At 44.1% G+C, this 11188-nt stretch overlaps 4 protein-coding genes across 4 annotated transcripts; 1 reads left to right on the forward strand and 3 right to left on the reverse strand. All coding sequences in view use genetic code 12, as the record gives it.

Annotated features, from left to right (window-relative positions):
• Positions 1 to 2239: 2239 nt before the first annotated feature.
• Positions 2240 to 3700, reverse strand: CAT1 (Peroxisomal catalase (PXP-9); the record flags this gene model as incomplete). The annotated part of the gene is made up of 1 exon (XM_001382870.1): positions 2240 to 3700. One exon carries the CDS (start codon positions 3698 to 3700, stop codon positions 2240 to 2242), a length of 1461 nt encoding a protein of 486 aa, XP_001382907.1.
• A 1644-nt stretch (positions 3701 to 5344) lies between these two features.
• On the reverse strand, positions 5345 to 6535 carry PICST_55876 (predicted protein; the record flags this gene model as incomplete). Its single annotated transcript, XM_001382871.1, has 1 exon — positions 5345 to 6535. One exon carries the CDS (start codon positions 6533 to 6535, stop codon positions 5345 to 5347), a length of 1191 nt encoding a protein of 396 aa, XP_001382908.2.
• A 749-nt stretch (positions 6536 to 7284) lies between these two features.
• On the forward strand, positions 7285 to 7831 carry MRP19 (mitochondrial 54S ribosomal protein YmL19). The gene has a single exon (XM_001382344.1). It carries the CDS (start codon positions 7288 to 7290, stop codon positions 7717 to 7719), a length of 432 nt encoding a protein of 143 aa, XP_001382381.1. The 5' UTR covers positions 7285 to 7287; the 3' UTR covers positions 7720 to 7831.
• Positions 7832 to 8188: 357 nt separating this feature from the next.
• NPR1 (nitrogen permease reactivator protein) lies at positions 8189 to 10726 on the reverse strand (the record flags this gene model as incomplete). Its single annotated transcript, XM_001382872.1, has 2 exons — positions 8189 to 10247; positions 10305 to 10726. Coding segments are annotated over 2 exons (2481 nt in total), but the record flags the coding sequence as incomplete, so codon positions are not given.
• Between the last annotated feature and the right edge of the window lie 462 nt (positions 10727 to 11188).

Below are 11188 nucleotides of genomic sequence, written 5' to 3' on the forward strand. Positions count from 1 at the left end.
ATGGGAGTACAAACCCATTTGTAGTGGTATTTAATATTTGCTGTAGTGTGATTTAATATCGATGGGTCGATTATGCCCCGTTTGGGAATAGCTGGTGTCCATTGGCCAGCTATTGTGGCTCATTGGCTGAAGGTTTCAGAGCGAAATTTTTGAAATTTGGTAGTGAGACTGGGTTTTTTGTTCTGTATTGATGGTTTCGCTGCATAAGGAAGGCACAGTACACTATGGGCAGAGTAGTCTCTGCATTTTGTCGTCAGAGGAAATACCGAAATACCGGCATGACACGCCGATCTGATTCACAGCCTTATTGAAGTGAATAACGGCTCAAAGTTGCAGAGGCTCATGGCTATTTGTTCGGGCTCACCTCAGAACGCGAAAAATGGCTCATGCAACATGGCTAAAGCGCCGGCGAGACATAGCCTACGAGTTTGAGCCCTAACCATGACGGTTGACTAATTATAGAAGCAAGAGTCGCGTCGTACCAAGCCATAGCGAAGCGAGTTCACGTCAGTGGCCAGGCGAACAATCTGGCAGTTGTGAGCGTCGCTCTGGCCGTCACAGCCGTAGCTATAAGCTAGAAATGCTAAAAATAGAGAGGTACACGCTAAATACTAAGGCGTAGACTGTGATCACGAAGGCTGAAGTATTGGAAAAGAATCCAGACAGCGGTGGGCACTTGTCGAAAATATACGGATGCAAATGGAAAATGAAAAAAGAGAAGGTGAAAATTCAAACTTCGTTGAAGTTCTGGCTAGGTGCAAGAAGCAGGTACATCTTGGACGTACATTGTTACTTTCAGGGGTTTTGAAACAGTGCCACAAATCTTTTTCTACAACCGTGTTGAGATGAATAGACTTCACAGGCTGCATTGTCTGCTACCTATTCAACTTCAATTCAGGTTGTGTCTTCATCTAGATATTGTGGATTCTTTATTATTTAGTTGTCGCTCATCGCATAAAACATAATTTTTCAAATTTCAGTGAGGCTCCCCACATTTCAAGAACTGGGGAATATTGCTAGCTAATAATTTCATGATATTGTCAGCTGCACTTGACTTCACTTGACTTCACTTGACCTCACTTCTTACTTTTGAAGAACTTTCTCTCCTGGTTTTTTGCATTTTTAAGTTTTTCTACTTCTCTCTCTTGGCACTTGTCTCGCTTTTCACTTCATCTCCCGTGATTCTTTACTCTTTAAGGACACTTCAAAAATGCTATCCAATGAGAATCTTCTAAAATGAGCCCAAAAGTTTTAGCCAATTCGTGTCTTCTCTAGTGAATGACGATGTGAATGTTACCCCCTCAGCAATATTAACTTGTGCGGAGTGGTTTTCGTAGTCTCTGTTTCTGGGGCATGGGCCTTTGAAAGCGCTTTTCTGAAGCGCAAGTAGTCCTCTCATTTTGGCAGGTGGAAAATCGTCCAATATAGATGCCGCCTAATCGCGCCTAAAACGGAAACTGGATCCGTTTATCAACTATCAGTGAAAAATTGTACTAATAAAATTGTAGATTTAAGAATCAACGGTTTTCCACTTTCTCTTAGATCCTCAACTTCAGTTTGGTGCTCTTCTTAAGTTATCAAGATTCATCTTATCGACCTTATAGAAATAATCTATTCCCATAAATCTCAGCCTAATATATCTAAAAGTCAACATGTGCGGAAAGAATTCTACTGTGACTATGTCATCTACATCTTCCACCACCTCTAAGCCAAGCAAGGGTTGTTGTGGAGCCTCTTGCAAGTGTGGTTCTGGCTGCACCTGTGCCTCGTGCAACACTACTAAGTTGTAGTTCACAGATTTCAAAATGTCATAACTGAGACAAAGATGGCTGGAAAGTGCCAAATAGATAAAGAATAATTTCAGCGAGACTGAGTCCGCTATTGGGTAGTCAAAGGTTACGTGTTCATAGCAATAAACATTAATACGGAAAGGAATGTAGTAACATGATATTGTAGAAGTTGGAAAGAAAATGCATAATAAGTAAGGAATGTAGAGCTATTTTGGCGAACCTCTTTTTGCAAAATAACTATCTATTGAAGAAAGTGAGCTAGCGAGAAGAATCAAATACTCCTGAACAAAGTAATACCACAAGAATTGTACTATGAATGCTACCACTATATCATAAAAACGAAGAAAAGTACTGGTAAATGACAATGCTTCTACTCTTCCTACTCTTATTTCAACAGTTTCATAATTATTCATAATTTAAATAAATACACAGAAAAGTTAATCAGATGCTTACTTTCTTGGAGACAATTGCAAGGTTTCCTTCTTAATGGCAGCGCCCAAGTCTGGGTGGACCTTGGAGAACATTTCAAACACTCTGTCTTGGATGTGAGCGTCAGCAGCAGCAACATGCACTGAGACGTTGTGGGCCAAATGGGCCTGTTGGTTAGGATATCTCTTCAAGACATTGTACAAAGCTGTGGCTTGCTTGAAGTCTTCATCAGTGTACTTCCAGTGGAATGGACAAGCAGCACCTTCCCAGACTTCTTGTTCTTCTTGCAAGGCGAATTGCTTGAATTCAACAGGCTTAGAAGTGTCCAAGTAGTTTGGAGTGCTTCCCAAATTGCCGTTCACGTTCATGTGACCGTCTCTCATGTGTGGGTTGTAGACAGCGCCTGTAACTGGACAGTTGACAGGAATCTGGGTGTAGTTTGTACCCAATCTGTGTCTGTGTGTGTCGGCATAAGAGAACAATCTCGATTGCAAAACTGGGTCAGCCGATGGTTCCATGTATGGAACAGTGTGGGCTGGAGAGAAGGCAGCTTGTTCAACTTCGGCAAAGTAGTTCTTTGGGTTTTCGTTAAGTTGGAACTTACCGAATCTTCTCAAAGGATAATCGCTGTGAGGCCAGACCTTGGTCAAGTCAAAGACTGAGAATGGAGCGTTCTTGGCCTGTTCTTGAGTCATGGTCTGCACATAACAAGTCCACGATGGACCGTTGCCTGCAGCGATGTTCTTGAACAAGTCTTCTTGGGCATAGTCTGGGTTTGAACCGGCCAAGGCACCAGCCTCTTCGTTCGACAAAGTCTTGATACCCTGGTCAGAAATAAAGTGGACCTGCACGTAGAACCATTCACCCTTCTTGTTGGACCACTTGTAGGTGTGTCCAGAGTAACCGTTCATTTCTCTGTAGGAAGCTGGGGTACCTCTGTCGGAGAAAAGAATACAAACTTGGTGGATGGCTTCCTGGTTGGTGGTCAAATAGTCCCAGAACATGTTAGCATCCTTCAAGTGGGTCTCTGGGTTTCTCTTTTGGGTGTGGATGAAGTGAGGGAACTTGGAAGGGTCTCTGATGAAAAAGACTGGAGTGTTGTTGTAGACCAAGTCTAAGTTACCTTCTTCGGTGTAGAACTTGGTAGCGAAACCTCTTGGGTCTCTAGCGGTGTCAGCAGAACCGGCTTCACCACCAACAGTGGAGAAACGGGTGAAAACCTTGGTCTTCTTACCGATGGTGTCCAAGAAAGCGGCACCACAGACATCTGTGATGTCGTCTGTGACTTCGAAAACACCGTAGGCACCGGATCCCTTGGCATGGACAACTCTTTCTGGGATTCTTTCTCTGTCGAAGTGGGCAAGAGAGTCAATCAAGTTGAAGTCCTGCAACAAGAGAGGACCGTGCTTGCCGATTCTCTGGGTAGCAAAGGCGTCGCCTGGGATGGGACAGCCATTGGAGTTGGTGAAGACAGGAGCCATTGTGACAGTAGAATTAGTAGGCAGTGATATTAGAAACAATCAATAGTAGTGAATGGTACTGGTGTAGATTCACGTGACGCTAGAGCGATGGAGATGAGTTAAGGAGTTGAGTAACAGAGCAATTGACTCGGCGGTACTCAATGGAAACTAATTGGTTACTAATCGTGGTACCGTCTGTGGTCAGAATTTTTCAGACATTTCCGTCCCATTATATACTGCTGCTGGCGTTCGGATCGAGAGCGGGGAGCCGTGGCTCGCATTATCAATCACACCTGGGTCCAGACTCCTTAGTCCTGCCGCTTAGTTATGGAGTTCCCGTGATTGGACTGAGGGACCTCGGAAGAGGCCGTGTGCAGGTGTGAGCTTCCGCCCAATTCTGGGGTAGCTGATTCATTTCCAGGCATCTCGGCCTATGTCATGGTACCAAGCAGCACGAATTGTTAGAGCATCACGTTGTGCCAATTATCACGCTATATTACCAGTTTCACAGTGGCAGACTGTGCAGCATGTCGTCACAGCTCTGGAGAGCTCATCACGGGATTTTCTTCGTAAATCATCATTTTCTCAGATTTTCCACAAATTCCCTCTCTGGCAGTATGCAACAGAATCAATCTATTTAATCTTATCATATTTTCTGTCACCCGCTTTCCACCCAGCCAATCGCCGTCGCGCCCATGATGACGTCTTCCAGCTTACAGCACGGTTATGATCTCGAGCTCCATTTCATAAACACCCATACATCTCATTGTTGGGCCAGCTTTTACCTGACTTCTTCTCGCTGGCCCTCACCTCTCGCTCCACCGGCAGTGCTCTCGAAGCTCCCCTACCCCTAAAGCATGTGAACCAGGGGCTCCTTGTCTCCGCCATATGGCCCAATCCGATTTTTGTGCACTGCGCGCGCCAGCAGGCTCCGATATCTGCGAAAAAATAGTGTCTTTTTTCCCTGTCAAAATCTCTTTATCCGCCAGAGTCTGCACGACGCTACCACTCCAGTTCTACCCCGTCTTTTTGCAATCTGTTCGCTCATAACCCGTAATACCCCAACGGCCATTGGCCACGTAGACACATCCAGACTGTCCCAGACAGCGCAGCACGCTTCTCGCTGTTCCCTCGCATTGCTGCTCCTATCCCACTCAGCAGTCTCCTCACCATCTCGTCGTAGACCTCTCAACCGTGAGCCCACTCTCGCTTCCATCTCTACATGGCAACACCATCCCTGGTCATCGCACCATTGTGCAGTCATCTTATATTCTGTAGCTATCCTATCTACTGTGTAGCGGTCTTTGTGTCGGTGTCCAATCCCCAACGTCTTTCCACAAGCGGATTACTAATCGCAGTCTAGATCTGCCCATTCGTATCGTCTGTCAGCATCTGTATAGTTTCTCCAATCTGACATGCTGAGATGTTCCGGCCGGAAAAACATCACCTATCAGATCCAGCTCGCTCAGCAATCGCGATCTAGACTCGTTTAGTCAGCAATCAACCGGCTAGCAGTCTTGTCGGATAATAGCCATAGCTTCCGATTCCACGAATGTAGCAAGCCGTAGTCAGACAATCACAACAATTGTCATACTGTTATGATAGATATAGCAATAGTTACCATTGATAGTGCTGTAATGAGTAATCGTCACGTAAGCGAATTGCTCACTTTTGGATGCTTTCTCTCCATTGCTTGAATTCCGAGGTCAACATCTCGCCGTTTCTCAACCTACTATTCTCATTACCCATCAACTCTCTTAACGTGAAAGTTCTTGTGCTTGGATCAAAACTCACTCGATAGGCCTTGGAAGTATCGTCTCTTGGAATCTCCTGCAAGAGCCATTCAATGACTGCTCCATACCATTTCAAGGCAGTGGTACAGTTGATCTTTCCCCCGGATTTGTTCTCAGTAAGCGCATTGTTCTTGATTAGCAACGGGATCTCCTCCGTCTTGTACAACTCGACGTCGCGCAAGAAGAACGAATCGTCACGGAATCCGTACACCACTTTACGGATACCCATCAAGAAACACTGGGCCCACGTCTTGAACAACTTCTTTTCAAAGTTGACCACCTGGCCGTTCGACTCCAATATTCTAGTTGTCTTCAACTCCATATAATGTGAAAGAACATCTTTTCCGTCTTCTGGAATATAGTCCCACACACAGTCCACTTCTCCTGCCAAAAGCATCTTGGCCTCACCAATGCCAGTCTTTATTACTGAAATATACTGTTCGTAGTTGTTCACCATTTTCTTGCCTCTTTTATCGATTTGTTGACGACTACAGTCGGCCCAGGGCTTGGGCAATGTGGCTATGGCTTCAAACTTGTATCCGCTAAATTCACACCGCTTCATGTGATCATACTTTTCTGGAGTCATACTCTGTTGTTTGTGCTCGTCTTCTTCTTTTCTTCTTGCCAATTCGATCTCCTCGTCGCTGTTGATAAACAATTGTCCATCATAGGCTAGTACATTGAGATCTACAGGGTCGTTCAAGTTGTATGGTAAAGCAAGCAATTTAGTCATTAACCCTCGGTATGTGATGATATCTACATTTACTTTTTCGCCGTTGTTGTGTTCTTGCTCATACTTCGTGAGTGCCGTAAGCAAACACTTCATATCCAGCATGTTCTTCTCTTCTGGGATTTTTTTGAATTTGGCGTACCCAGCTTGCAAGTCGATGCTTCCATCAATCTTGGAGTCTGGCAAGTAGTAGTACGATACGTTTTCGTCTTTGACTATTTTCTGGTCGTACACGAATTCGCCGTCTATGTCTCGAGCAAAAGCAAAAATCTCTTTAGGCTGCTTGAGAGCAGTCGTTTTTGCCCTACTCTGGAGCGATAAGGTTTTCATCATTGTGTATGGCTGTGTTCAGATTAGAAAGAAGGGTATAGTTGTAGTATGGATTGAATTTTTCAGATAGTGCGATGGGGACTGTATGAAAAGTGAAGTAGGCTCCATAGTGAGTTCTAACAGTAAGAATTAAGAGCAAATAAGCTATGTAGAAGTTGTTACAGAAGATGGTGAATGTGACACTAATAATGACTTACAGTAGACTAAATTTGGAGTATAAAATAGTGCATTTCGAAAACCAGAACTTCAAAGTATGCTTCTATAACATTTTGAGAGGCCGTTAAGAGACTACACTATAATTTAATATATAATAGAACTTTAGTAGAACTCTTCGAAGTGAACAACGACCTGCCTATTTGAAACAAGAATTGTTTTGCACAATCACCAGTGATGGCTCCTAAATGTTAAATAGATGGGTTATTACATTTTCTCGTTCGTATTTCGCAACTTTTCGCAGCCTTTCACACTCAACACCCTCAACACGGACTATACAAACAGCTAACATACCACTGATTGACGAGCAGAAGAATATCACACACTTCTACCACCAAGTTAACCAATTCAACCAATAACTGCCAAACTTCCAAATTTATTTCAACCCTTTACTACTCCAACTCTCAACCTTCAGCACTTCTCTATACTTCAAGAATTTAGCCTCCTGCACACTAAGTGAAAAATTCATTCACCAACCCTCATATAGAATCCAATATCTAATTCTATCAATCTTCACTTCTCCATTTACATCACTACACAACATGTCTGCTAAAGGTGCCATGATCAAGTTAATAGTAGGAGCAGGTAAAGCTGCTCCTGCACCTCCTGTTGGTCCAGCTTTGGGGTCGAAAGGTGTGAAAGCCATTGACTTCTGTAAGGAATTCAATGCAAGAACTGCCCACTACACTCCAGGTATTCCAATTCCTTGTGTGCTCACTGTTAAGCCAGATAGATCGTTCACATTTGAGATGAAGTCTCCTCCTACATCCTGGTTGCTCATGGAAGCAGCTGGAATCTCCAAGGGAGCTGGAAAGCCGGGCCACGAAGCTGCCGGTGAGGTTTCGTTGAAACATATTTATGAAATCGCTAAGATTAAGAAAACCGACGAAAGGCACAAAGACGTCGATCTCCAGGCTATTGTAGGCGCCGTTCTTTCCACAGCAGAAGTCATCGGTGTATCTGTAGTTCCATAAACCCACTCAGACATAGCATTCGATTACTACTGTTTCATTATTGGTTCTTCTCCTGTAAATTAGCTGACTAGCTCAGGCCATCCTCTGTAAATAAGATTAATAGACAAGTTCTAAAGATGTGATGTAGGTATATATATAGACAAAAACCACTAACACGATTTGACTAGTGTAGAACTACCGTTCTCTATAGACTTGTTTTTAGTTATTTCCAACACTGGGTACTGCTCACAGTCTCTCATACAAGTACTGCTATTCTTCTATTTTCAATATCTAAATCCTAGTGCTGCTGTACACAACAGTGTAGTCATCTACGATTTCAAACTACACATTATCAATAAAAGATTTTGAATACTACTTCATGAACTAAACTGATATATGTAAGGATGCGTTCTCAGTGAAAACGACTATCGTAAGAAATACATGCACTTTTTTTGGTCAATTTTTGATAAATGTGAATGTCTCGCACTCTCTACTTCTTCTTGTTCTTTTCAAACGCAGCTATGTGTGCCTTGGATTGGTCCACTTTGGTGTGTTCGTGGTCCTCGCAACTGACGACTTCATGAGAGCTACTTCCATCTTCAAGGACAGCTGCTTCCACTGTACACATGCTGACTGAGTTCAACCACTCGTCATTGAAACACTCCTCGATAGAAATACGACATGCAGGCGCCAACTCCACCATTCTGCCAATCAAGGGACGGCAGTCTTCAGGCAAAGCAAGAAGCAATCTACCAGCTCCAGTTTCAGTGGAGGTATGAGCTTTGCCTTCGCTCTTCTCAATGTTCCCAACTTCTTTGGCTACGTCTTCAAGATTGAGTCCTTCGGCAGAGTTCTCCTTGTCCTGGATGTCCTGAGGTGTTTTCTTCAACATTTCGCTGATGGGAATCATCTCTCCACGTGAGGCAAACAACTTGAAACTACTATCGGACAACTTGGGCACTTTCCATGGGAACTTCTTCAACATCATACAGCAGTAGATGATGGCAGCAGACCACACATCTACAGGTCTGGGATCATATTTGTTGAATACACACACCTCGGGAGCCAAGTATGGATCTGAACCTACAATGCCTTGGGACTCAATAAGAGTCTTGGTAAATGGATATGAGAAAACAACAGCTGAACCGAAATCGATGATTTTAACAATCCCTCTGACGTCGATGACACAGTTGTCCAATTTCAAATCTCGATGCGCCAATCCCATCGAATGCAAATAGTGGATCCCGGACAAGATCTGCTTGAAGCAACAGTTGATTTCTTCACGTGACATCTTGTTAGACATTACGATAGCAAACAAGTCAAAGTCACAGTACTCCATGACTTGATAGATACGCTCATTTTCATAACAGATTTCTACAGTTTCGATGATGTTTGGATGTTTCAAAGTGGAACCAATACAATATTCACCAGTGATCTTCTTTGCATAGTCACGTTTTGATTCATTCTGATACTTGGCACGGAACTCTTTAACAGCAAACACCTTCTTATCTGATAACCGGTTGACCAACTTGACTGCTCCACCAGCTCCGGCACCAAGTGACTCACCAAACTTTCCATACCTCTTAGAGAAAGGAAGCTGTTGTTGAGAATTGATCAACGTCAGAACAGACTGTCTTCTCTCTTGGTAGGAGATCTTGTTCTGAAGAATAGAAGACGATCTGCTGATAGAACCACCACCCACAGTGAATCCAGTACCACCGGGAGACTGCGAGTACGAAGCGTTAGAAGACGACGTCGAGATAGAGGGCCCATAAGATCCGGGCTGGTATCCACTACCGGGTGTGCTGATACCGGAGGTAGAGGGAATAGACACTCCAGGTGAAACTCCGGCGGATCTTAACGAGCTGGACAAGTTGGAAACGGCTGGAGAAGTAGCTTGAGGTGTATTGGACTTCTTGAAGAACCTCTTTAAGTTGGCCATAGAATTGTGTCTGGTTTGAGGGGTGAATGAAGCCTGTGACTCCAGAGAAGAAATTGAGGATGGCGAGCTGGCAATGACTTGGTCGTGGTACGAGTTGTTGTAGAACGAGCCCAAATCAGTGGAAGACGTTGATTCTCGTTTCGTGGCCGGTTTGGTCTTGTTAGAGAAAAAGTAGGAAAGACCAGACTGAGAGCCGGATCTTTGCGAAGAACTCAAAGAAGCTGCCTGAGCAGCCTGAGCCTGTGCAACCCTCTGTTTAGAGATAACGAATCGAGGCTCAATCGCCAGCAGACTAACTTGTGGAGACTGGATGTGAATCGACTGAATTGGCTGGCCGTTCGGCAAATTCGGAATGTGAGCTCCAGACGAAACCAGCTCCCCCAACGTCGATAGCGTCAGACTCAGAGAATTGCTGTGGATTGATCCAGTATTTCCCATTGACAGAACTCCAGCGGTAGTGCTATTCGCTCTTCCGCCAGGAGCAGAGTACGGAATTGACGACAGTAAACTCTCTCCACCGTATCCGCCGGAAGCAAGAAACGATGAGTGAGAAACAGAGTTGTTACGAATGACTCTGGGGCTGGAGGTTGACGTAATGTTGGAAGGTCTGCTGTTAACACTACCACTGCTGTTTATGATGGCAGAAGAGTCCCGGTTCTGGAACACAGCATTGCCGTAGTTACTGGAGATTGAGTTGGCATAAGGTCTGGTGTTATTTTTGGGCGAAATAGGTGTGAAATTAGACGTTGCTCCTGGTAGAGGATCAAATCCATTAACCACTGACGTTGATTTTGGGGTTGAAGAATCTCCGTTTACCACAGAGCCGTTGGTTACGCCGTTAGTTGCATTGGTCTTGATGGAAATCGTCAACGGCGAAGCGTTGGAGCCATCATTATTATTTGATGGTGGACGAGATTTCGAAATGCCAGAGAGATCCGAGAGTGTTCCGTTTATTCCCGGCGTGATAGTACCCAGCAGCAGCTTCTGGTCAAGTGAGACTTCTGAAGCTGATTTCAGCAAACTGGGCAGGGTGGTAGTAGAAGACAGTTCCAGCAAGAGCTTGGTGAGCGACGAGATGGGCTGTTTCGATGACGGGTTATGGGGAGCCACTACGGCGAAAGGAGGTTTTTCTAAGTCCATTGTAGGGATGAATGATGAAAGGATTAAAGGGAAATATGTTGAATACTGTGAAAATGTTGGTAGATATCAATAAATGTCTGATAGATTTAGTTGAATATCTGTGCTATTTTTCAGTATGAAAACAGAATATGAAAAATGGGTATCAATTCAGCAAGAATTCAATAATGACAAAATGGTGGTGGTGATAGGAGATGGGCGCTCGTGGTATGATTGTTTATACAGATGATATACAGCGAAAATGTAGGATGAGATATGTTGGTGACGAATGAAATAAATGTATCCAGGAGTAGATTGATTTCTACAAAAAAAGGTTTGACACTATCAGTGTGAGTCAGTGTTCGACGCGGTGACAGTGGTTGCTTCGGTAACTGGATGAAGCTTAGATGTACTCCAAACTATTTCTATACG

The sequence above is a fragment of the Scheffersomyces stipitis genome, chromosome 2, assembly GCF_000209165.1.
Source record: "Scheffersomyces stipitis CBS 6054 chromosome 2, complete sequence".
Lineage (NCBI taxonomy): Eukaryota > Fungi > Ascomycota > Pichiomycetes > Serinales > Debaryomycetaceae > Scheffersomyces > Scheffersomyces stipitis.